The sequence below is a fragment of the Lemur catta genome, chromosome 2, assembly GCF_020740605.2.
Source record: "Lemur catta isolate mLemCat1 chromosome 2, mLemCat1.pri, whole genome shotgun sequence".
In the NCBI taxonomy this organism is placed as follows: Eukaryota; Metazoa; Chordata; class Mammalia; order Primates; family Lemuridae; genus Lemur; species Lemur catta.
Window position 1 is genome coordinate 16,171,639 of NC_059129.1, and position 26,170 is coordinate 16,197,808.

Consider the following 26,170-nt stretch of genomic DNA (forward strand, 5'->3'; position numbering starts at 1 on the left):
TGAACACACAAGACCTGACACCAGAGAGATGCATCAACAGCAGTTTGTTAGTTACACATACTCACAGCTGACGGGAGGAGGACACTGCACACTATGCAGGGACACATGGGGTTGCACTCCCGAACAGAGTGAACATGCAGGGCCTGGGTAGGGTGACCCCTGGTTCCCACAGGACGGTGTGATTGGCTTGTCTAAATAATTTCTTCTTTAGCTGGCAGGGAACTGAAACCCACTGGCTGGGGATTAACAGACACTGTGTCTGGTCCCTGTAATAAGGGAGGCCATTTAGCCAGAGGATGTTACCTGTGGGAGCAGAGAAGGAGGAGAACCTGTCTTTCGGGCATTCTAGGCCCTCCAAGATTTCCAAGGCAATTGTGTGTGCCAAGCCTGTAGCACAATCCCTGACACAGTGTCAACCTCAACAAATTTTTTGTTACATTGTTTAATGACACTGAACCTTGACTCAATGTAACAACTCACACTTGCCTTTCTGGCTGGATTCTCTCCCTTTTGCACCAATGTTGAGAATCCACCTAGCTCTTCAGCCCTCAGTTAATTCTAGTTGTCAAATTTCACCTGGGTGACCATGCGGCCTCCTAAAACACTTAAGACTACATTTCCCAGAAAGGATTGCGGGTTTTTCTTACACGTCATTTCCGTTTCCTTTCCCCACCCCGGGCGAAATTCTGGGCTTGTGGGCAGGGCCAAAAGAGTCGTCCAATCAGCGCCTCCGCGGGCTGAGAGGGCGGGGAAATTCTCCAATGAGCGTCACGGCAGAGGCGCCAGTGAGCATGAAGCCTGCTGGGGCAGCTGTAGTGGGTGGCGTCAATAAGCTGCGCCAGCCGAGCCGGGTGGGGCCCGGAGCCTCTCCTCTGCCTTCTCCCTGAGGCTTGCTCCTGCCCCCGCCGCCTGTTGAGCCCGCTTCATGTCCCCGGTGGGCACGGCACCCCACAACCTCCACGTCCATGGCCGGTAGCCTGAGGGAGCCCTCCTTCACCCCCTGTTCTTCCGCCTCGACTAGCGACGCAGACGACGAGGGCGTGCGCGGCACCTGCGAAGATGCTTCTCTGTGTAAGAGGTGCGTGCCGGGCCCGGGCCCAGGTGGGAGGCGGGCCTGTGTGTGAAGAATAGGCTTGGACGCCCTGAGGGACGTGGTGCGCGACTCAGGGATCCTCGCTTCACGTCTGTGAAGTGCACGGGCCAGGGGGTCGTTTATTTCCCTGATGATTTCTGAGCTCCCCGTTGGTGCCGTTATTTACCTGATAATTTCCGAGCTGCTGGTGTTCGGCAGGTGTGTTGCCAGCCCGGGGTACCGTGAGTGAGAGTACGGCGCTGACCCAGGCAGACGTGGTCTTGGCTTTCTAAGAGCCAAACTCCTGCTGGAAAGACAAATAGGAAGCAGATAATGACTACAGTCTTGAGGTACGAGGAAGAGGAAAAGTGCAGGTTTCTCCCTCCTTTGCAGGTTACATCCTGTTGGGAGTTGTCTTGATCTCAGTTGTGCACCTAATACTCAGGCCACTGGGCGGGAAATGACCTGTCCCAGGGCCACGGTCGTTTGCCAAGCCGGTAGCCTACTGCATCCGTCAGTAGGAGTGTGGTGGTGGGGGTGGCGGTGAGGGTGTCGCCAGCACAGGTGGTGTCAGGGAAAGAGAAAACGAGGGACTTGAGTGCCATCTATGTATTCATTAAGCAAAAACTATTGGGAGCTTATTTTGTGTCAGCCCCTTACTTTGGGCTGTTTGGTAGGGGATTCCATGAGGGGAATACCTGATAAACAAGACGGACGTGGTGTCAGACGCACTGGAAGTCACAGGTGTTGGGAAAGAGACAGGAAACAAATGACCCATGAAATACATAACTACAATTCTGTGTTGAGCGCTGAGAGGTACACCATGCCATTAGAGTTTATAATTTAGACAGTGATGTTTAGGCTAGCAACAAAAGTCTTAAAAAAAATAGGGGTGTAGGAGAGTGTTCAGGGAGAGCAAGGGAGGAGTATGGAGTGTGTTAGATGAACTGGAAGAATGCCTTCCAGGTTGGAGAAGGAGGCTGGTGCCATGTAGGAACGGTGGAGTGAGGAAAACCAAAGTTTTGAATTAAGCCTTGCACTTTTTCTAGGTTCTTGGAGAGTAAGCATAGTGATTCAGTGCATGGACTCTGAAGCCACACGCTGTCACATTGTGTAAAATTAAGCAAGTTACTAATCCATTCTGTGCCTCAGTTTCCTGATCTGTAAAGTGAGGGTGATAGTGCCCATTTTGTAGGTGGTTATGAGATTCAATGATACTTAGTAGAGGATTTAGAGCAATGCCTGGCATATCGTAGATGTTAGTGGTGTTTGATTAAGTAAATACATCAGTTTAAACAGCACAGTGCCCGGTGAAGTTTGTGAGTGGATTGCTCTCAGCTGCTGCTTCTCTGGCTTTCAGTTGCTATTGACCACATCTGTAGCACTGTTGAATTAGAAACAATTTTTACCATATTGACTGGTATTTGCTAAGAGAATCTGAAGTACCATCAAAATTTTGGAGAGAAAATTCTTTTTAGTAGCATAGTAGGGTTAGGTTGATTTAATATTTATTGGTAATATTTTTTGCAAACTTAAAAGGAAATTGGTTATAAAATAATTCAGACACAAAAGTATAGAGAAATAGTATAATTAAAGAATGCCTTTCCTTGACTCTGTTGCATAGTTTTTGTGATTTCAGATCTTCTCTGCTTCAGTTTCTGAGGCCCTGTGGATCTACAAACATCTCAACACAGCAGGGGAAGGTTGGGTTTGGAACTGCGAAGAATATAAAGCAGTAGGCCCCAACCTGAGGTGATCATCAACATAGCCTGTGGGGCTTTAAAAAAAAAAAAATATATATATATATAGATGTTCAAGACCTACTCTAGACTCATGAATCAGAATCTCCTGGTATAAGTCCTGCATAATAAAGACCACAGGTGTCTGCCATCCCGGATGCATTTTCGTAAAAGCATTCTTGTACTTGGCATTCTCACCTCTGAAAGAACATGCAAGGAGATTGTGAGAAGACATGGTGAGAAGTTGAATGTCTTTCAGATTCTGTGGTATTGTGATCTGCATCTTCACTGTGACATATTAAACATTCTTGTCCAAAAGTCACAATATTAAATACGAATTGCTTGTGTGAATTATGGACAAATTGTTCTCCTCTTTCTGCCTCAGTCTCTTCATCTTAAAAATGGGGATAATAAGGGTAACCTACCTTTTGAATATGAGGATCAAGTGAGATAATTGACTCAAAGCAGTTAATGTCTGGCACAAAGTGAAGTCCTCAGTAAAGTATTATTGCTAGTTTTGATTTCCCTCCATTCTGAGTAGTATTTGGTTGAAGTTGCTGAATATGTAGTAGCCATGGGTCAGGCTGTTCCCTGCTGCCCTAAGTAAGTTACAGCCATGAAATCCCTAAAATAACATTTAAAAAATAAGCCTCCCAGGGCACCTACAATTCTGTTACTTCTGTTTGAGTTTGCTTTATCCTTTAGTTCAGAGCCCTTCTAGGAATAATGGGAATGTTATCTGTCTCAGAGGGTTGTTGTGAAGATTATATGTGGAGTGGTTCCAGATGTGCTTGGCATACAAGTGCTCAATATTGGTGGTTAGTGTCATCTTCACTACCCCCATTACCATCAAACCATCATCACGATCATCACCAGTGTGGACGTGTACTATCAGTTAGAACTTTTCTGATGGGATATATTAGGTTTATGCTTACTCATGGCTTACGAAGGCTCTCCCACCCTCTCCTTATTATGGCAATCAAGCTATGCCCCTAAATCAATTTTCCCTGATTCTGTTTACCTGTGACCCAGCCCTCGCAGCAAACCCCTTGTCCTCTGAAATCATCATTCCTTAATCCACAGGTGCTTCTATTTTCTCAGCCTCTCCTTAGCCATTCCCTCTCTCCCTTTGCCTTAACCCTGGTGGTTCCCTAGGGCTGTCCTTTTCTTGAAGCTCTCTCAAGTGGTGCTTCTGTTCTCTTATAGCCTGCATATCTCAGGATCAGGGGGTTTGAGATTTGTGTCCTCTCAGCTGTTTGTTCTCTAGCCTGTTTCTTTGAGATCCATTGTACCCAGCTGGACCACTCTGCATTGCTCTTGTCTACCTTCTCCTAGTTATTCACCTAATTCATTGACTACTTGGGTGCCTGGCCCAAAGTTTTTGTATCTACCACAGTTCTTGATCTCTTAGATGACCTCTGTGTCCACATGGAGGCTGCAGCTTACACACAGGCACTCACTTTTTTGAATGCATTGTTTGCAGTGATTATGTCTTCTCATCAGATTCTGTCACCTGTTCCCACCATGATACCCTGGATTTTCATCCCGATGCTGCACTGCCTCACAGATGACCATTGCAACATTTTCCAACCTGGTTTTGTCTAGGTTGGTTGCTCAGTTATTTTTGCTGTGCTCATTGTTTTTCCTTAGGCCTTCCATAGCTTTCTGTATCCTTCCTTTCTGCTGTTCCCTGTCAGTTGATCTTAGAGTTCATAGTCCATCACTCAGTAATTCTCTTGACAGTATCTTTCTCCCTTGCCCTTTGGTCTTAGTAGACCCAAAACCCTGGTTGAATCAAATTATCCATTTTCACGTTGAATACTGGTGATCGAAATCACACAACAGGGCAGCTTGGTACTATTATGAATTCATGTCACCCAGCCTCACCTGTGCCCCTAATTGAGCCTTAGAATTCTAGTATGTTTCTCTGGTCAACTCATTGTCCCATTCTCCAGAACACTTAGTTCATCCATTTTCCACTTTCCCATAACTTCTGATTTACCCCACGCCTTCTTCATTGTAAAGATAATGTCAGCCATTGCTTAATACAGAAAGTGGAAGCCTTCAGGTGGAAACTCCACTAACTTCCCTCCAAGAAGCTTAACTATCCTCTCCTTCCATTACAGTTGTTAACGTCCTCCAGTAAAGACCACCAGAAATACACCTGTAGTTAAAGAAGTTGAGTGTTTTACTTGTGGCAATGAGGGAAAACTTGCACCAGGAGGAACTATGGGGCATAGATCAGTAAAAGGGTGTTAGACCTTTTAGGATTTGGGCTTTGGCTGGGGGAATGAGGAGGAGGGTTCACTGGAGCAGGGACTTGCTCTGAAGTGAGTGCTGACAGTTCTATCATCATGTAGCACATTCAATCTTTTCTAGAAGGAGGTTTGGCTAGAGTAGGGCTGAAATTGTAATGTGTAAGGAAGCCACAGTCACTCATATTTGATATTTTGTGAGTGGCACGGTGGCCTTTTGTCTGTGCTTAGACAAAATTATGAAGTGAACTTGTTTCCTCTCACTTCATCGCTGTTGCAGAGGGCCCTTGGTGTTCTGTGAGATTGTTTATGTCCAACAGGAGAACAGCATGGCCTTTCTAGGTGCACCAGCCAACTTCCATCAACATTAAGGCCTGTCTCCTGGTACAGGGCCAGCTCGTAGAGGTCAGGGATGTTTTTCTATGCATGAGCAGAGGCATGGAGACTGAAGCAGGATGGTGTGTTAGGGGAACTTGACAACAGGTGGGGATTGGGTGACAAGAGAGAATTCAAAAAGGTTGTGAGAGAACAAATTGTGGATGGTCCTGAGGAATGTGGGTTTTATCCTGAGGGATTTTTAAGTGGGGGAGCTGGCATGATCTGGGTATTTTAGAAAAATCCAAAGCAGCTGTGCAGGAGGTGGATCCTGACAAAGGGCAAGTCTCTTTCCCACGGCCACAGATTTTCCTTGGACACTAGCCACTCACCAAGTCTAATGCAACACTTCCTGGTTTTTCTAACTGCTGGCTGGGGTGATTGTTCATAATTGCAAATCTTAACCTGTCACTTGAAACCTTTTAGTTCCACAGCAGCTAGCAGGTAAAACATCTGCACTTGATTGCATGAAATGCTGTATCTTTTCGTGATCTGGTCACTGTGGCCTGATATCTGACTGCCGACTGGGAATCTCCACTTGGATGTCTCAGAACTATCTCAAATTCACTATTTCTACAACTGGACTCGAGATCACCTTCCCATGGTCCTCTCCACAGCCCCCTCAGTGAATGATGCCATTGTTCACTGGGGTCACAGGTGCAACAAGGTAGGCATCACCTTGGAAATGCCCTTTTACTTTCCTCCTCATGTGATCAATCAGCCAGACCTGTTGATTTTATCTGCTAAGTATTTCTGGAATCTACTTCCTTTTCCTCCACCTCTGCTTCTGGTGTCTCAGTCCAAGCCAAGGGCATCTGTGATCTGAGCTACTGCAGTAGCCTGCAGACTGCGCTCTACCACTCACACTTACCCCCCACGCATCCTTACCTCACATTGAAGCCAGAGGTGTGTAAAAGGCCCATTTGATCATGTCATTCCCTAGCTTAATGGCTTCCTGCTGGTGTTAGAAAAGACCAAGTTTCCTTCTGTGGTCTCCAGCGCCCTCCCTGCCTGCCCTGTCCCATTTTCCCAGCTCACTTCATACTACTCTTCCCTCCCCTGGGCCATCCTTTCAGTTCCTCACATGTCCCTTGTCTTTCCTTCCTAGGGGCCTTTGGGCATACTGTTCCCACTGCCTGGAATGCTTCCTTCCCTCTCCCTTGCCTAATTAGTTCCACGTCATCTCTTAGGTTAATGCATCCACTTATCATTCCTTATTGAGTGCCCGCTCAATTTATGGTGGCACCATTCTAGAAACTGTGGACACAGAAATGAACAAAATAGACAAGTTGGAGCTCTTATGCAGCTGGATTCCAGTGAGGGAAACAGCCAGGAAACAAATAAGCAAAATATCTGGCATGTCTGATGGTGGTAGATGCAGTAGATGTGCTGGGAGGAGTTGTCATTTGAGATGGAGTGGCCAGGAAAGGGCTCACTGAGGAGGCCGGTGTAGAGGAAAAACTTGCAGGGGCGAGGGAATGAGCCCTGAGTCGTGTGGGTATTGGGGAAAACAGTCTAACAGGCAGAGAGAGCAGAGGAGAAAGGCCCTGAGGCAGGAGCTGGCCTGACCTATTCCAGGAGCAACAAAGCCAGGGTGACTGAGGGGGAAGAGCAGTGGGTGGAATCTGGGAGTTAGTGGGGGCAGATGTTGTAGGCCATGCCTGGTAGGTTCTTGTGAAGACCTGGCTTTTATTCTAAGCGAGATGGGCACCCTTGGAGGATTTTGAACTAAAGAGTGAGGTGACCTGCCTTGGGTTTGACCAGGGTCACTTCAGCTTCTCTGCTGGGAATAGACTGTAGGGGGCAAGGGCAGAGGCAGGGAGGTCAGTTAGTTGGCTGTGGGAATGTCCCACATGAGAGAGGCTGGTGCCTTGGATAAGGTGCTGGTGGAGGTGCTGAGAAGCCAACAGATTCTGTATGCATTGTGAAGGTAGAACTGCTAGAATGTTCTGACACTAGATGTGAGGTGAGACTAGGGCGCCAAGGTGACTCCAAGATTTTTGGAGTAATTGTGTTGCAGTGGCCTACAGTGTTCAGTACAGTAACATGCTGTAGAGGTTTGTAGCCTAAGAACAATAGGCTACTGCATAAAGCCTATTGTTCTGTAAATATAGTCGTTGATCACACAATGATGAAGTTACCTAACGATGCATTTCTCAGAATGTATCCCTGTCATTAAGGGACGCAAGACAGTATATACATGTGTACACAGATACACATGCATACACACATATATACACTTACGCATACCGTTTAAACAAAGCATTAGGAGGGGAAAAAACAGGTGTGAGTGAGATCTAAATCCAGGTGAGGGCCAGGTGTGGTGGCTTATGCCTGTAATCCTAGCACTCTAGGAGGCAGGAGAATTGCTTGAGCTGAAGAGTTCAAGACCAGCCTGAGCAAGAGTGAGACCCTGTCTCTACAAAAAAATGGAGAAATTAGCCGGGTGTGGTGGCATGCGCCTATAGTCTCAGCTACTCAGGTTGAGGCAGGAGGATGGCTTGAGCCCCGGAGTTTGAGGTTGCTGTGAGCTAGGCTGATGCCATGGCACTCTAGCCTGGGCAAGAGAGAGAGAGAGAGAGAGACACTCTGTCTCAGGGGGGAAAAAAAAAAATCCAGGTGGGTAAGTAGGTTTGAAAAGCAATAACCTTAAGTTTCCTTCATGAATAAAATTAAGTTCCACAGCTGAGGTGACTACCTTCACCTCTGTAAAGCACTACCTTCCTGTAGTGTTGTTGGTTATATGTGCTTGGATTCCTCAGGCATTTGGAATAATGCCTGCCACATAGTCAGCTGCCCCCTCCAAGTCTCCCCCACACTCCATCTGTGAGTGTGGATTAAAGTAGATTGAGGCGCCAGTCTTGATTCTCACAGGCTGGGAGAGCAGGGAGGCCCCTTCCCATTCCCTGAAGCCTCAGGTGACCAAATGTCTGTTGGAGGTGGATTTCACACCTTTCTTGTGAAGGACTCGTTTTTGCAGTTGACACTCATGTGGATAGGACACAATCAGTAATGTTTCTGGAATGAATAGATGGTTGGATCTGTTCAGTGTTTCCCATGGGAGAAATGTGAGATGACGTTAGGTGGTACACAGACATTTTACGTTTTAGTAGTTAGCTATTTATTACTGTGTTGTGTTAGAAGAAAATATTAGGTAGCACATCAGTCCCGAGTATTAAAAAAGGGAGTGAGTAAAGACATAACTAAATGGAACAGGTGGTATGTGAGTGCCGTGGACATTGAAAGCAGCGTGGGTTGAAAAAAAACTGAGAAAATCTTTGAGGCCTTTCCAAATCTGAGATGTTTGATTCTTTGTATCTGGCCTTTTCACATGAAGTCAGGATACACAAATAGAAGCGCTGTTCTCTGGATTTTGTAAGCAGGGACTGTAGTGGACATTGACAGGTAGAATTTGATGCTCAGTGTCAATGGATGGTGTAGAGATCACTTCTATTAAAGTTTTGGTGTCTACTCTGGGCAGTCATGTATGTGTATATATATCTTCCAACAAAATTGGGAACATCCTGTACATACAATTTTGTAGCGTGCTTTGTTCACCTGATACTGTACATCCATGTTCAGTGTTATTGTACAGGAATGTTTGTGTCCATTCTTGATGATTTCCTTAGGATAGCCCTAGCGGTGGGATTGTTGAGTCATTGTGTGTGCATGTGTTTCGGGCTTTTTATACCTGTGCCATGGTGCCTTGCAGCAGGATTGTGCCAATTTGTGGTCCCTGCAGCTCCAGTGCCCTCTTTCTCATCCCCCTCCAAAGCCAACTTCAGTTCAACAATAGTTTTGTTGCCAACTTGGAGAAATATTGCACTATTTTTGCTTTTAGTTTACATTTTTTTAGATTATTGATAAGGCTGAACTTGTGTGTTCATTGATCAGTTTTTTTTCTTTTGTGAAATGTCCCAAAGTTTGTATTTTGTCCATTTTTTTTCCTTGGGGAATTTAGGATTGTTATTAATTTATGAGTTTCTTTATATTGTAAGGATATTAGTACTTTGTGACATATTACAGATATTTATCCTGGAGTAATACTTGCCTTTTATGTTTGTTTATGATATTCAAACTTACTGGGTTTTTTTGTTGTGAAGGCAGTACTATATTTGACTCTGACATGTTCTTTTCCATTTAACTTCTTTGAAATCAGATGTGATTTGTTCTTTATGTGTCCTGCAGTTGTCCTCAGTTGCGTTAGAGTTGTCATTACCTGGGCCCACCCGACTTGGTTGTATTTTGGGTGGCGAGTCTGGGCAGCTGTGACCACTGAACTGGATGCTTCAGTTCAGATACCATTTAAGGACCATTTGAAGGAGCACAAATCCTGCTTGCTGTTTGAAAACTATCCATTGCTGCCTTCTGATGATACCAAGAAAAAACCACTATCAGAACTGAGAGCATGAGGGTCAATGACTTGGAAGAAAATCTCAGGATAGTGGAGCTTTCTTGAGAAATGCCATATCACCAACACCCTTGATTGTACAACAGTCGATATTGTGTGGAAACTCACATCATGAAAGTGAAGACTTAACCAGCTTATTCTAGTAACCTTTTCCTTTTTTAAAAAAAAAATATTTTTTTAAGAGACAAGGTTTCACTCTGTTGCCTAGGCTGGAGTGCAGTGGTGCAATCCTAGCTCATTCTGGCCTCAAACTACCAGACTCAAGCCATCCCCCAACTCCACCTCCCAATTAGCTAGGACTACAGGTGTGCACCACTGCACCTGGCTAATTTTCTTTATTTTTGTGTAGAGAATGGGATCTTGCTATGTCTTTTCTTTATGTATGTGCAAGAGACAGATATGATAATCTGTTTAAATAAGTCCAGAAGAACTTTTTTAATAGAGACAAAATTGTAGGGGATAAGATTAAGTCAATTTAATTTGCAGAGTTTTTTGTTATTTGGTGGTTCATCTTGTAAATGACGCCATCTTAGAGTTGATGAAATAATGTCATATGGTTAGTGTAGAAAATTTAGAAAATATAGATGAATAAAAAACACCCGAAATCTGGGATAATTGTTAATATTTTGGTATCCTCAATAAATCTCTGCATAATATAGACACAGGTGTTTATGGATACATATGTGACAGTGAGATCCTTTCTCCTCGGTGCATGGAACCTCTTGCAGTGATCTGGCTTTGAGGAATGGAAAGACAAATGTTAGAAGCATTAGGAAGTAGGAATTGATGGGAATTAGTGATTAGATATATTTATGTCATGTCCCAGGCATCTCACCACCTCTTTGTCCTCCTGTACCTGACTGACCATGGATGGTGTGCTCTGGAGGCCAGTCCCAGGGTGCCTGAGCCTGCTTTTCCCTCCCCCCACCTCCCCCCCAGGTTTTCCTGGTTCTCCCTGATCTCCAGCCCTCAGGCCTCCTTTGTGCTACTGGAGGGCTCAAGTCTGTGCCCACCCAGGGCGTTTCTCTGCTGCTCTGCCTGTCTGCAATGCTTTTTGGACAGCTGACTTTCTCCATTCTCCAGGGCCCTGCGTGACCATCCCCTCTGCAGAGACAGCTTCCTGTTTTCACCCTCATCCTCTGTATTAGTCATACTCTTCTTTCCTCATAATCTTTTATCTTTGTCTTCTTTCTCCTCTTGTTCACCACTCTATCCCCAGTGCTTAGCACTTAGCAGACACTCAAAGTTTGCTTGACTAAATCAGTCATATTGAATAGTGTTGAATAATCCAGAGCTGAGAGGAACAGAAACTGTTCTTTGTTGTCCAAGGGAGCAGCAGTAAGTCCAACAAGTTACGGCTTCCAAAAGGAGGCAACTTGATCTGCTTTCGACAAAGTTGCTCAGCAGTGGAGCGAGTGCCTTCCTTGGAGGAGTAGTCAGGCAGTGACTTGATACCATTGAAACGATTCTTGCAGTAGATGTTGGGGTTGGCTAGATGATTTCTAAGGCCCTTTCCAACCCTTAAAACTGTGGGATGAGTATTCTCATTTGTGTGGTTACTAGCCTTTCTTGTTTCAAGTGCAGCCCTGGCGTTTACCACTAGATGGCACTAGATGATTCCTTTGAAATCTGTTTCTAAAACTGCCGTCCACAATGAGAAAATACACCCTCAAAACACACTTGAAACAAAAGTGTCATGAAAATTGTAACGCTTACTGTGTGTAATGCATGCTACTTTCTATTTTACTCTATTCTACTTCACTTTTTAAAGGCACCTTTGCAAACTGATTTCATCATATTGAATCACAGCTCAGTATTTGAAAAACAGTATTTCAAATAACTGAACTAGTTTACTGTTATGAAGTGCTGTGTCTATGTTGTTTTCCTTGGACAGACTGGGCATGTATGGCAAATCCTGTTCGTTGGTGAATACTTTGTACGTGGCTGAGTTGCTGCACAGAGTAGCTGAATGTATGTGTTTCCTTACGGGTGTCTGTGGATGAGAGGGACTGTGGGAGACATGTTTGTACATAATTCACCTATCGAGTCAAGGCAGATGTAAGCCTTGTTGGTTGATATAAGGAAAAGCCGTATTATCTGCTTCCAGGAGCTCAGAATCTACCTTCGAAACACAACACATAGACCACTTAAATGTCAGCTCACTTATCAAGCAACATAGAAATGGGGTTATTACTCAGAGTATCAGTTAGGATGCATTAGGCCGCAAATAACAGAAGCCCGGCTGAAGTTGGCTTAAAGGGAGAAGACACTTCTTATCTTATAAAATATACATTGAGCTGTAGAACAGTCTGCAGGCCCCCAGCAGCCGACCGTGGCCTTAGGGATCCAGGTTCTTTTCATGACTCCTGAGTTGTCCTGAAGCTGGTTCTACTGATGGCTGTAAGAGGGCTTCCAGTGCTAATCAGGGCTTCACCTCCGAGGCTTGAAACACTAAGCTTTAACTCCTTGGTGCAGACTGGGGTAGAGAGAATTTAGGCTACCACAGCACTTTCCAAGTTGTACTTGCTTTGTTCATTTTTTCCTGGTTTCCCCGCTATGACCTCCCTAAGGGTGAAATGACTGATACCTAATATAGAGTCCAGAGAAATACTTAGTGATATCTGCCAGCTATTTCTTCTGAGTCTCCCTTCCTCCGGGCTGAACCTTTTGTTTAGTTGTTACCTGACTATCTCTGGCCAATGAGTTTGCTCAGGGAATACATGGTTGCAAGTCTTCTATATGAAGTATGAGGTGATGATGTTTGCTATTTAGGGTCCCAGGGAAAAGGAGCTAGTGTAGGGGTGAGCTGAAACTTCTTTCCCCTGAAAGCTGGCTGAAAGATCAACTCTCACAATTAAGGCAGATTAATAAGAGAAAGATTGATTTACCATGCACACGGGGAGAGTCATGGAGTGATTACTCCATATCCCAGTGAAGTTCAGATATTTTTATACCTGTTCTTTTGGATGGAAGGGGGAGATGAGGAGTCCAGGTAATTCTGTTTAGGGGGAACTAATGGTGCTAGTGAAGATAAATGGATGGGGAACACAGATTGATTTGTAAATGATTCATTTTGGAAATTGTAATAAATTAACCTGAGCAAATTAAATTAACTTAAGAGACAGGTATTATATTTAAATGATTTGGGCCAGGTCTGGTTGCATTCTTGATCCTCTTTCCTGCAATATATTGAGATAACATGGAGAGGAAGGGAAGTCAGTTGCTCCTTTGATCTTTTGATCTGTCAGTCCCGTTTATGCAGAGAGAGAGAAAGCCCCTTCCAGTGCTTTTTGGTCTTGAATGGCCTTTAATTCAAAGTATTCTTTATACGCGGAATCATATTTTGGGGTGAAATTTCCTGAGCTCCTTCATTAGCAAGATGAGGAAAGACAGATTAGAAATGACCTCTGTGGGAAACATGATATGATGAATGGATGGATGAGTCTGTACATTTGTAATGAGGCACTACGTGTGCATTTTGTTGGCCTTTTGAGGTGGATGATTTTCCTCTGGATCCTTAACCTGGTTTCTGGGACATCGGCCTTGGAACTTTGGTCTGGACCTGCTGATCTCTCCTCACCTTCCTCCTTTTCCATCCCTTGCAGGTTTGCAGTAAGCATCGGCTACTGGCATGACCCTTACATCCAACACTTTGTGAGACTGACTAAAGAGAGGAAGGCCCCGGAAATTAATAGAGGCAAGTGACCATCTCCCTCCCCAACATCCCAGCCAAAAGCCTGAGGTTGTAGAGATTCATTCTTACAGGGAGTTCTAGCATGTACCCTTTCCAACAGTATATGAAAGTGCTTACTTCCTGATATCCTCACCAACAAGATGTATCATCAAACTTTTTGCTCTTTGTTGATCTGATAAATGAAAAATGGCATCTTATTATAATTTTATTTTGTATTCCGCTTATAGGTGAGGTTGATCATCATTGTCATGTGTTTAAAATTTATTTATGTATCTTCTTGAACTGTCCATGTCAGTTATGAGGTTTTTTTTTTTTTTTGAGACACAGTCTCATTCTGTTGCCTGATGCCATGACATCAGCCTAACTTACAGCAACCTCAAACTCCTGGGCTCAAGCAATCCTCCTGCCTCAGTCTCCCAAGTAGCTAGGACTATAGGCATGCCCCACTATGCCCAGCTAATTTTTTTTTTTCTATTTTTAGTTGCTCAGCTAATTTTTTTCTATTTTTAGTAGAGACCGGGGTCTCGCTCTTGCTCAGGCTGGTCTTGAACTCCTGACCTCAAGGGATCCTCCCGCCGGGGCCTCCCAGAGTGTTAGGATTACAGGCGTGAGCCACTGTGCCTGGCAGGAATTACTTTTCTTTTAATTTTAAAAAGTATAAATCTTTTCCCCCCACATTCCTGCTCTTATACTGATTAAAATAAATATGGTGAAACAGTTTTATAAAACTGGTGTGAGGACACGAGTCCTTTCAGAGTACTATATCAGATTCACTCTGTTTTGGTAGAGGAAGAAAGGGCTCCATTTTGCCTACAGCTCATCTAGATGTGTGACTAATTTTGTGGATTTAATTGGGTTCTTCTGTAAGGGGACTTTCTAAAGGCATTTGTATATTTCAGGCTGAGCACACCTGAGTTTTCACCCCTCTTGTCTGTCTTTTTGTAATTTCCCAAAGGGTAGAAATTGTAAGGTTCCCACCCAGCTATATAGCCTGAGGGTTGTAAGCCTAGAGGATGTGAGTTTTCCACAGCTTTGTTGATATCCTTCATTGTAGGCTGGAGAGAAATTATTGTCAGACCTAGTAATTCTTAGATGAAGGAGGTCTCAGAGATGCTGACAGTATAGTAGGCCTAGGTTCAGATGATCTGGCTCTCAAGATTCTGAAGAATTTATTTTCCTTTCCTGGCTCACAGTATGAATGGGGTTAGTCAGTTAAGTATGGCTTTTGAAGCTTGAACCGCCAGGCAGCTTGTTCAGGAATGTCTCTGGAATATGGCTTTAGAGCGCAGTTTCCAATGTCTGCTCCATATAAGCTCCCAAGAACTAAGTCTCTGGATGTGTATGCACTGTCTGGACCACTTGAATGGAAGCAGCCTGAAGTAGTTAAATTCCTGGTTCCTCTTTTGCAGGCAAGTTGTTTTTTTTTTTTTGAGACTGAGTCTTACTCTTGCCTGGGCTAGAGTGCCATGGCGTCAGCCTCCCGAGTAGCTGGGACTACAGGCATGTGCCACCATGCCCAGCTATTTTTTTCTATATATTTTTAGTTGTCCAACTAATTTCTTTCTATTTTTTCAGTAGAGACGGGGTCTCACTCTTGCTCAGGCTGGTTTCGAACTCCTGAGCTCAAGCGATCCACCCGCCTCGGCCTCCCAGAGTGCTAGGATTACAGGCGTGAGCCACCACACCAGGCCAGGCAAGTTTAGAGAATCCAGGAAAGGGAGAAATTCAGCTCCTCTCTGCCTTAGCAGTGTAGAACCTGAGAGGGAGGAGATGGGGAATTAATTAGTTTTTGTTGCAGTATGATAGTGTTGGTAACATTTCTTAGGCTCTGCAAGTAATTTCCATCAAGGAAGTCAAAGGATTTGAGACCAGGAGCATGACTTCTCAGCCAGATGGAGAAATTGATCAAATGATGATAATTCCTGTGTGTACAGGGAACCTTGGCCCTAAAGATGGATCCTGTACATTGGGGTCTTTAAGAAACACAAATTTTAAAGTGGTGGTTCCTGAGAACAAGGATGTGTGGTGCTTTGCTTTGCACTCCCTCCTGTGCTCAGGAGGCAGATTTCCTAACAAATGCTGCAGAGGCCAGGATGGGCACCCATCCCCTGCCCCTGCTGGCAGCATGTCAGCCTACCTGCCTCCTTCTCTCTGGATTTGAACTTCTGGATTGCAGCGCAGTAGGCGAGTGCCTCCCAATTGTGTGTGGTGAGGATGTTTTCCTACTAATATCCAATCCATCACAGATGTCTCTGTAAAATACAATGGAAATGATATACTAGAAAACAATGAAAGAGAGATACAAAATACAATTCCAAATTATTTATTAGTAGATTGAGCAGACATATACTTCCTCTGTCAGACTGCAGCAAAAGTTTCTAAATGCTACTCTGATTTTTCTCTTAAACTAGTCAGGTTGTGTTAACAGTCATGAACAAACTTTGAGCAGGAGTGCTTAATTAAGAATGCAGACAGACTTTGTCTTCCTTTCTTCATCTCTTATCTCCTATCTCCTTTTCCCCAGCCCTCCACCCCAAAGCTTAACCAGTCAAGTCATTTTGTTAGGCACCATTTGCTTACCATTGCCCCCCAACCCCCACACCCCTGCCATTTTACACAGAGATGCTGACCCATTCAGTGTGCAGATGATAGGAATAGGATAAGAAATATGGCTTCCTTTGCTTTAACATTCATCTACCATTTTCCTGGCCTAAAATACTATTTTCCATATGACCTCACAATTTTGAGTTTACCAGAGTCCTGAGTAGCTTTCACTGTAGCCATGAAAAGCACATTTCCAAGAGAGACATTTGGATCAGGTATTTTGATGTAAAACATTTGCCTTTCATACGTAAAACTATAGGACATTTTTTTAAGGTAGTTAATTCCTGCATTGAGTAGATTATATGTACTTTGGTTCCTATGCCTTTAGAAAAACAAAATTTAAAAGTTGCTATTTCTCCCATAAAGTCTACAGATAAACCCTGGATACTGAACAAAGGCAGGTGTTTTCAGTTTTGCTTTTCTGGTGGTGTGGGCTTTACAGGGATAATTTCTGTCCTCACTGGGTGATACTTTGTTTCTCTGTCCCTCTCAGGATATTTTGCTCGAGTCTATGGTGTCAACCAGCTTATGAAGGCGTTTCTGCGGAAAACAGAATGTCATTGTCAAATTCTCAACCTTGGGGCGGGGATGGATACCACCTTTTGGAGATTAAAGGTAAGTTAAAATTTCCTCCTCCCTCTCTAATTGTTTAGATTTAATTTTTTGAAGATACTCATTTGGTTCAAAATGTCAAAGATACATATTGAAAGGTGTGCAGTGACAGCCTGTCTCCCATTCCTGCCCCCAACTGCCTAGATGCCCCCATGACCATCATCAGTCCCATATTTGATCTCACCAGGGCCCTAGGGATGGATATTTTAGGTTGTTTCTAACCGTTACAGAGTTAAAATAAAAATTTTTGTGTATATTTCCCTCTGTATGTGTGGAAATATGTCAGGATGAAAAATTCCACCAGTAGAATTGCTGGGACAGGGAGCCCACACATTTGTGATTTTGATGATAACTAAGATTTTGTTGGCAAATGGCATATTGGGTAAAATTCAGAGGGTGGCAAGGCTGGGTGATGATATGATGCAAGGTTCTTTTGTAGTTCTCTGATCCGTTAACTGCTCTCTTAGGGTATGAGTGCAGGTATAATTATAGCACTCACAGGCAAGGAAACTTGGGTCTAGGTAGTGGCAGAATCAGAACTGATTATGCTGGTCTTTGACTCCTGGGCTTGGTATTTACTGCAAACCTTTTCCCTACAAAGTCCTCACTTATTACATTTTCTTATTTGTAGATTTGTACAGATTTTGCTTGGTTCTTCTGTCAGGTCAGTTATCTGACAGTAATGGGTACGTGCTTTTCCCCAGATTTCCTGATGAGGTAAACCAAGGCCTGCTTATTTATTTAGTTTCTAATCAGCTCACCAGATAAGATAGGTCTTTGGTCACAGAGCTGCCAACCTTTCTCTTACTAAGTGAGAACTCAGTGGCTTTAACGTGGTCTTAACATAAATTTCCTTCTGCATTCTTTTTTCAAGATACAATCAGTAACACTTATGAAGTGCTTTTATATACATGACCTCATGAATTAACATGAGAGCTGTCTTGGGATTTTACACAGTTGGGGGAAATGGGACTGCCAGGGGTTGTGTCTTCTAGGATCCCACAGCTAGTGGCATTGGGATGGGGAATGAGCAGTGGAATCAGCTCATCAAACCCCTTCCTCTTCCCCCTGCACACAGCCCCTGTGGTTCTTCAAGGGGGTCTTTTTGGTGACCTTTTCTTTTCCGTAGATCTGTAGAGTCTTTGTAATGTCATGTCTCTTGGTGTGGTGTAAGGAACTGGAGCAGAATCCAGTGTAACAATGTGCCATGTTACTATTAACAGAGGCTGCTGGAGAAATCCCTCCCGCCTGAGACCCCTTTGACTTGGTCCCATGATTCGTTTGTCCCCTAATAGGTGGGATAATAATAAATATAAGGTTTTTATTTTTGAGCACAGTACACTGAAGCTTATGTACCCCATCCAAGAAAAAGGTTGTCAGTAGTGAGATTCATGAGCCCAGGTCTCCTTGGATGTGACATGAGACTGTCTTTTCTGGTTTGAAAAAGACAAACTCCAGGCTAGATCCCCTGGGATTTCAACCGAGGACCAGTCTCCATGTGTGTGGGGGGTAAGCTGTATCTCACTGATGTTTTCTCTGAAGGGTCACTTTCCTACTGGGATGTGGCTGCTTGTGACTTCTGTTCTCATTGTGCTGTCTGTAGGGGTCTGCTACCCTGTCACCCAAGGCTTCACCTGCCCTCTATACCTGTTCTCCATCTCTTGTTTCTGTCTCCATGAATGGTTCTTGTACCTGCCCAGGTGCTCAAGACAGATACAACATGTCCTCCTTAACTCTCCTTTCCCTTCATCCCGTACTACAGCCATGAAGCCCTTGCCAGGTTCTGGGTACCAGCAGGCTTCTGTTTTTAAGTAAGTGATTGTGCATTTCTGGGATTTAAGTGTTAACAGAGCACTAGGGGAGAGGCCAGGCAAGAGGGCCAGGTTGTGGAGCGCCTTGTTTCTTGCTGAGGTGTGAAGAGCTGCTGAAGGGCACATGCAGTGTGTAGGACAGTGCGCAGTAGTGTGGAGCTGGGAGACCAGAAGGGGGCGTTGTGACAGTCTATGCAGGAGGCGATGGAGCTCAGGAGGAGTGGATGGATCCAAGAACAGTCAGCAGGGCTGAATGGTTGGTTGATTGGATGGTGGGGAGAGGATGGAGAGAACTAGGATGACTAATGGCCGACTGTATCGGGGTTGGGTATAGCCACCAACCAAGCTGGGGGAAGCAGGGCTGTGTGTGTGTGTCTTTCAAACTTCTTTGATTCCAGCCCATTGGAAGAAATCAATGTTTTGTGCTCAGCCAGGACCCACATCTATGCACTTGAGTCTGTAAATAATAAAGACACACATGATGTTCACTGAGGTCGACCTCCTTCTGAGTGCCTCTTGTGTATTACCTTGTTAATTCTCACAACCCCATGAGGTGTCAGCATTTTTTCCACTTTTCAGATGAGGAAGCCATGGCCCAGCAAGTTGAATTACTTTCCCAAGACCTCACAGGAAATAAATGGTGGTGCTGGGATTTGAACCCTGCCCCCCTGGCTCTAGAGTGCCTGTTCTTTACCACTTTTACCATATTTCACTAGAACAGAAAAGAAAATGTATCACAAAGTAAATTTACCCTTCATACATGTGATGCTTTCTGACATTAGCTATTTTATTTTATCCTACTTCATCCCAAACAATGCAGGTCAAAACCCACCATGTGAGTGCCTGTAGTCCTAGTTACCCAGGCTGCTGTGCCAGTAGAATCACTTGATACTCTGTCTTCCAGGCTTGAGTGCCATGGCGTCAGCCTAGCTCACAGCAACCTCAAACTCCTGGGCTCAAGCGTTCCTCCTGCCTCAACCTTCTGATAGCTGGGACTACAGGTGTACACTACCACACCCAGCCAATTTTTACTATTTTTAGTAGAGACAGGGGCTCACTCTTGCTCAGGCTGGTCTTGAACTCCTGAGCTCAAGTGATCCTCCTGCTCCAGCCTCCCAGAGTGCTTAGGATTATAGACGTGAGCCCAGCCGAGCCCAGGAATTTGAGGTTGCAGTGAGCTGTGATTGTGGCAGAGTGAGACCTGTGTCAAAAAAACCAAAAATAGCTCATTACATTGGCTTTCTGACCCTGTATTATGGATCACAAGCTGCTTTTTGAAAAATGCTGCGTGTCTCCTGCCTCCAAAGTATGTGGCAGCTCCTTCTTCCCACTCTCCTTCTGGCTGTCACTCACTAGTTCAGGCTGTTACCTGGACCATCCTCCTTACCTGGGCGACCACTGTGGCCTCCTAACTTTTTTGTTCATCCATTCTTGCTTCCCCTAAGTCCATTCTTCATGCTGATACCAAAGTAATTTGAGAAATACCTTTCTGATTGTCTCATTCCTATGATCTAAAATCCTCAAATACCCCATTGCTCTTAGGTGCCTAGTGCTTGGCACATGGAAGATGGTCAGTAAATCTATGAGTGAAGAAATAATTATGAAGACTGTTGTGTGCTTTTCCCCAGGATGAAGATCTTCTCCCAACTAAATATTTTGAAGTGGACTTTCCGATGATAGTCTCAAGAAAGCTGCACAACATCAAGTAAGTGTAGCTTTGGCTGGAAGAAGAAGAGCCAGGTAGAATCATACCCAGCTGTGAGTAGATGGCAGGTTTGAATGCCAGAGGCCTCATTTGAGGGTGTTGCTTTCCTCTGACCCTCATCCCACTTTCTTTCCTGCCCTGGGACCCTCATTCCATTGTGTCATGCAGTCTTCAAAATGCAGTACACCTTTTGTGAATTTTTGAAATATACATTAATACAATTTCTCTGAACATTTTTTAAAAAGTCCTATCATAGTTTAACATTCTGAATTTTTTAGTATCTTTTGTTGACTACTTTATCCTCATGACATAGAAAGGTACCTATCCCAGAATAGATTGCAGTCAATAGGTTTTTTGTTTGTGAATGAATGAAGACTGAAGTTAGTTATTATACATGAGATATTATGGGGGCCATTCAAGGAGTTTGTAAAGTGTAGATGACAGGTTTGCAATCATTGCTGAGGCTGAGAGCTTTTCTTGGCCTAGTACCATGTGAAGTGCTTTGCAAGGATTTTCTCATTCAATCCTCATAGCAGATTCATGAATTAAGTGTTGTGATCCCTTTTTAGCAGTTGAGGAAACTGAGGCTCAAAGAAGTTAATTTGCCCAAGGTTACCTATCCAGGAAAGCATGGGGCTGAGATTTAAACCTTCATGTCAGGCCCAAGATGATCAAGGCTTCTTAATTGTTTTAACTATATTCTTCCTCCCACTATTTAGTCATTTAAATAAAATCCTAATTTGTATACTCAAAAACATTTCAGTAAACATAAGTTTCAACCTGTCCTTTAGAGATGTCTAATCTTTACGAATTGGAAGTATTTTTAAGCTTTATTTTTCCTAATTTGTCCTATGAAAATAAGTTTTTCACCCTTTCCTAATATAAATCAGATTTTACAATATGCTTCTCACTTGAGAAATGGCAATTCTGATGCTCTGGGAATGGCAAAGTCCTATTATGCTGGTTTAAATAGGCTCTAAGCTAAAGGCAGAGATGCTTTCTTGGGATGAAAAATGGATTTGTGTTTGTGTATGGTTTTTTCGATACTGAATTTGGCTCTGTGATAGCTAATTTTTTTTGCATATTCTGGGTTGGGAAAATTATAACTGTTACTGAACTTTAGGTTTATGTAAGAGTCAATTCTTTTGATTGCCTATGACAATAGCTATCTCAAAATGTTTGATTAAGAATAGGCAAGAAACTAGAGATGGCCTAAAAATAATCGAAACGTTCTTGTGAGCCTATCTTTAGCTATTTCTTAGTCTAGGTGCTTCATGGTCAGTTTGTGATTTTGACATCATATGCTGAGTATAGAAGGCTTTGTTGACCTAACCTGAGACCTGTATCCACTGAATTTTTACTGTATATGCCTAGAGTCAAATATAATTAAACTGAGCCCTTTTTAGAGTGGCACTTGCTTTGAACAATAGCCATATGTATTGGCCATTTCTGTAGTGAGTGTCTGCAGTTTTGCAGTAAATGAGCTCATGAGTAAATCGATGAGTAAATTGACTCATCTTTCTCCTTTTTCCCATCTTCCCACAGAAACAAGCCTCCCCTATCAAACCCCATTATAGAATTACATTCAGAGGACACACTTCAGATGGGCAAGTATCCTTAACCTAAGTCCTATAATGTGGACTGTATAAGTACTTTTGCTTCATTTCTCCTTGTTTGTTGGGATGTGTGTGTATGTGTGCTGGTATACAACCTACACATCTTTAAAATTTTTTTGTAATTATTATGGGTAGGTAATAGCTATATAATATTTATAGGGTGTGTGTGATGTTTTGATATAGCCATACAATGTGTAATCAAATCAGGGTCATTGGGGTATCCATTATCTCAAGCATTTAATCATTTCTTTGTGTTGGGAACATTCCAGTTCCACTCTTTTAATTACTTTAAAGTATTTAATAACTTATTATTGACTATAGTCACTCTATTGTGCCATCAAATATTTTTCATTCTATCTAAATATATTTTTGTATCCATTAGCCATCCCCACTTTCTACCCCTTCCCTGCCACCATTCCCAGCCTCTGGTAACCATCATTCTACTATCTATCTCCATGAGATCAATCGTACAACATATACTTCTGCTAATATATTTGCACTTGTATTAATATCATGGTTGCACTTGTATCTATCAGGGTATTTAAAACAACTTTCCATATGATGTCTTGGATTTTTGAATCTTTTTTTTTTAAAAGAATTTGAATTAGTTGCCAACATTTCAGAAATAGATTTTTCATGAAAATCTCAATTTCCAGCTTTCCTTGGAAAAATCAGAATATGTGGCAACGTTAGACCCTGATTCCTGCCCAGCGATGACTGAGTGGTGGCCCCTCATTCAGAGGAGTCACGCATTCTCCGGTCTGCCTCCACTGCTCCCTGTTCTCCTATGTGTGACCTGTTTCACTCAATTCTGTTACCTGCTTGGCCCCTGTAGTCAATTTTTTGCCCCAATTTTTCTCCTCAACTTTTAATTATGAATGTTTCTAACATTGTGTCATTTCTAAGCCTTTGAAGTTATGGGTAAATCTCTACCACAGTCTTCCATTGTTTTCTGTTTGTGTCTGACAGAAGTTCAGGGGGTTATTAGTAATTCAGGTCAGAGAATGTGCTCAGTGATGATGGCCTTCACAAATAGTTAACATGATGACACAGGAAACATCTGGTGACCAGGTAACTCTCCTTTTGTGTAAAATGAATGCATTACTCATCCTCCTAGTGGCTGCAGTCCCAATAAAATTTCCACAGAAAATATCTTTCCAACCCTTTGTTTTACTCATACAAATTGTAAGTAGTACCTATTAAAGGTTTGTCATTTACTGGACTACAGTCATGCATCTGTTAATGACAGGGAAACGTTATGAGGTGATTTCATGGTTGTGTGAACACCACAGAATGTACTTATACAAACCTAGTTGGGAGAGCCCACTACACATCTAGGCTAAATGGTATAGCTTATTGCTCCTGGGCTGCAAACTCTGTTGAATACTGTAGGCAATTGTAACACAGTGGTAACCATCTGTGTGTCTAAATATATCTAAACATAAGTACAGTAAAAATATGGTCTGAAAGATAAAAAATGGTGCACCTGTGTAGGGTACTTCACATGAAGGAGCTTGCAAGACTGGAAGTTGCTCTGAGTCAGTCAGTGAGTGAGTGATGAGTGCATGTGAAGGCCTCACGTTGGAAGTCGGCATTAATTTAACTGTAATCAAATAAGGCTACATTCAAGAAACTTCAATTAGATATACTTAAAACTGTATATTATTTTGTAAAAATCTATGTACTTAATAATTTCAAAATATGAAAACTATTTGTTAAATTTTTTTTTTTTTTTTGAGACAGAGTCTTGCTCTGTTGCCCAGGCCAGAATGCCGTGGTGTCAGCCTAGCTCACAGCAACCTCAAACTCCTGGGCTTAAGCGATCCTACTGCCTCAGCCTCCCGAGTAGCTGGGACTACAGGCATGCGCCACCATGCCTGGCTAATTTTTTCTGTGTATATTTTTAGTTGTCCATATAATTTTTAGTAGAGATAGGGTCTCGCTCTTGCTCAGGCTGGTCTCGAACTCCTGAGCACAAATGATCCACTCGCCTCGGCCTCCCTGAGTGCTAGGATTACAGGCGTCAGCCACCGCGCCCGGCCTATTTGTTAATTTTAAAGTTAACCTTTTAATGACTTTGTTGTGTCTGCTTTTTGTTGGACAGTATTTGAATATTTGGTTGCAGCATGCATGGAGGTCTACAGTTTCAGTTGATCCTCTAGATAGGTATCAGTCATTTGTGACCTTAAGGGCGTCTTGATGTAGATTTGCAGCAGTAAGTGGTTGAAAAGCAAGAAAGCATTTTTTGGGCATGTTGCTGAAGGTGTGGGTATTCTGCATTTTTTCATATTTCAACTGGATATTTCTTAGCATCAAACAATGAGTTTAAAGTGTCATATACTGAGAGCACAGTCAATTCCATCCATAGTTCTTTAGGTGCCTTGGTGATATCAACTAGGTGAGGCCGAAATGCTAATTTGAGTGTGATGTCATGGTTCTCAAAGTCAGTTAGCGACCTTTGCTAACTGGCGAAAATGTTCATTCAAAATTTCCTTATGAAGAAGTGTTTTGAAAAGATAGCTTTTTTCGAAATGCTTGGATTTTTTGCCATGTATCATATATAGACTTAGTTTTACCTTGCAAAGAAATATTCAAGTCATTCTGATTTGACGTGATGTCACATGGAAATGCTACATTCCTATAGAAATCTTCTTTCAATAATTCACATTGCTGATTATGTTCTTCATAAAAGTTAACTATCTGTTTTTGCAGAGTTAAAATTTTGGCTAACACCTGTTCTTGCAATGGCCAACAGTTCACTCTATTTTTCTCATTGTACTAAACTCTTGATAGAATCTTGATTATTCAGTTATTTAATGATTCACTGTCACTCTCCCTCTTCTACCATATACGTTTCCTGAGAGCAGAGACCCCCATCTGTGTTGGTCACCACTGTGTCCCTATATCCTAGTACAGTACCTGGCACACAGAGATTGTTATGTGAATAGACACACACATGGGTCAGGTATAGTGGCTCACACCTGTAATCCCAGCACTTTGGGAGGCTGAGGTGGAAGGATCCTTTGAGGCCAGGAGTTTGAGACCAGCCTGGGCAACATAGTGAGATCTTATCTCTAAAAAAAAAAAAAAAAGCCAGTCATGTTGGCCTGTGCCTGTAGTCCCAGTTAGTCAGGAGGCTGAGGCAGGAGGATCTTTGGTCTATTTTGGATGTGTGTTTGTGTGTGCATGTGCACCCATGAGAGAGAGGGAGAGAATGTGTTTTTGTTGTGTATGTGAACTTGAGCACACAGATAACAAAAGGCTGGAATGTTACACATCAAAACACCAACAGTTGTCTTTGGAAGGTGTGATTTTTGGTTACATTTCACCCTCTTATCTGATTGTTTTTTTAAACAATGAGCCTGTATTTTTATAATGGGGAAAAACAATAAAACCATGAAAAGCCATATCCCGGGCTAGGCTTGGTGGCTCATACCTATAATCCTAGCACATTGGGAAGCTGAGGTGGAATGATTGCTTGAGGCCAGGAGTTTGAGACCAGCATAAGCAACATAGTGAGACCTTGTCTCTACGCAAACAAAGCCGTATCCATTGAATTATCTTTTTGATTAATTTCTGTTGAATTTGTCTTTTCTTGCATTTGCAGATGGACACACACTGGATTCAAAAAGATATGCCATTATTGGAGCAGATCTCCGAGATACGCATGAATTGGAGGAGAAACTAAAGAAATGTAACATGAATACACAGTGAGATTTTTTCTTAATCTGTTATTCATTTGTGATTTCATGCTAATTATGAGATAAGGGCAGTTGGAAGTGCAGCATAATATGCATGTCCCATTTTTTTATTCTGTAAATTTTATCATTTCATTGGTACTTAGAGAATATTTCTGAGATTTTTAAGCAGCAGTGTTTAACTGTTTCCACATCAGAACCACCTGTGTTACTTATTAAAGCACTGGTCCCTAATTTCATGAACAAGCTTTGAGAGAAGACAATATATGGATAAGAACATATAATTGCACATATAAACAAAGGATTAGCATCCAGGATTCATAAAGAATAAACATAAAAACACAAAATTCCCATAGAAAAATGGGCAAAGGATAGATAACCAGGCAGCTCAAAGAAGAAATGGACTATGACATGAAAAGGGTAGTAGTAATTAGTAATTCTGGACCATGACCTTGGACATCTTAACTTCACCTCTGTCTCAGTTTCCTCCTTTGACAAATGAGAATAGTAACAGAACCCAACAATAAAATTTAGCAGTTGAGGCTGTTGGTAACTATTAAAAACAATCTCAGAAGTGC

At 42.8% G+C, this 26,170-nt stretch overlaps 1 protein-coding gene across 5 annotated transcripts in view; it reads left to right on the top strand.

Annotated features, from left to right (window-relative positions):
• Window positions 1–808: 808 nt before the first annotated feature.
• LCMT1 (leucine carboxyl methyltransferase 1) overlaps window positions 809–26,170 on the top strand; it is a 75,762-nt gene continuing 50,400 nt past the window's right edge. The window contains exons 1-7 of one of the 5 annotated variants that reach the window (XM_045542826.1): window positions 992–1,078; window positions 5,868–6,108; window positions 13,458–13,549; window positions 16,644–16,765; window positions 20,202–20,278; window positions 21,824–21,885; window positions 25,502–25,604. In XM_045542826.1, the coding sequence (XP_045398782.1) occupies window positions 6,071–6,108; window positions 13,458–13,549; window positions 16,644–16,765; window positions 20,202–20,278; window positions 21,824–21,885; window positions 25,502–25,604 (494 nt within the window). In that variant the 5' untranslated portion in view covers window positions 992–1,078; window positions 5,868–6,070. Of the gene's footprint in view, window positions 1,079–5,153; window positions 6,109–13,457; window positions 13,550–15,186; window positions 15,731–16,643; window positions 16,766–20,201; window positions 20,279–21,823; window positions 21,886–25,501; window positions 25,605–26,170 lie in introns of those variants that run through there. The other 4 variants (XM_045542823.1, XM_045542822.1, XM_045542825.1 and 1 more) reach the window with 4 other exon arrangements.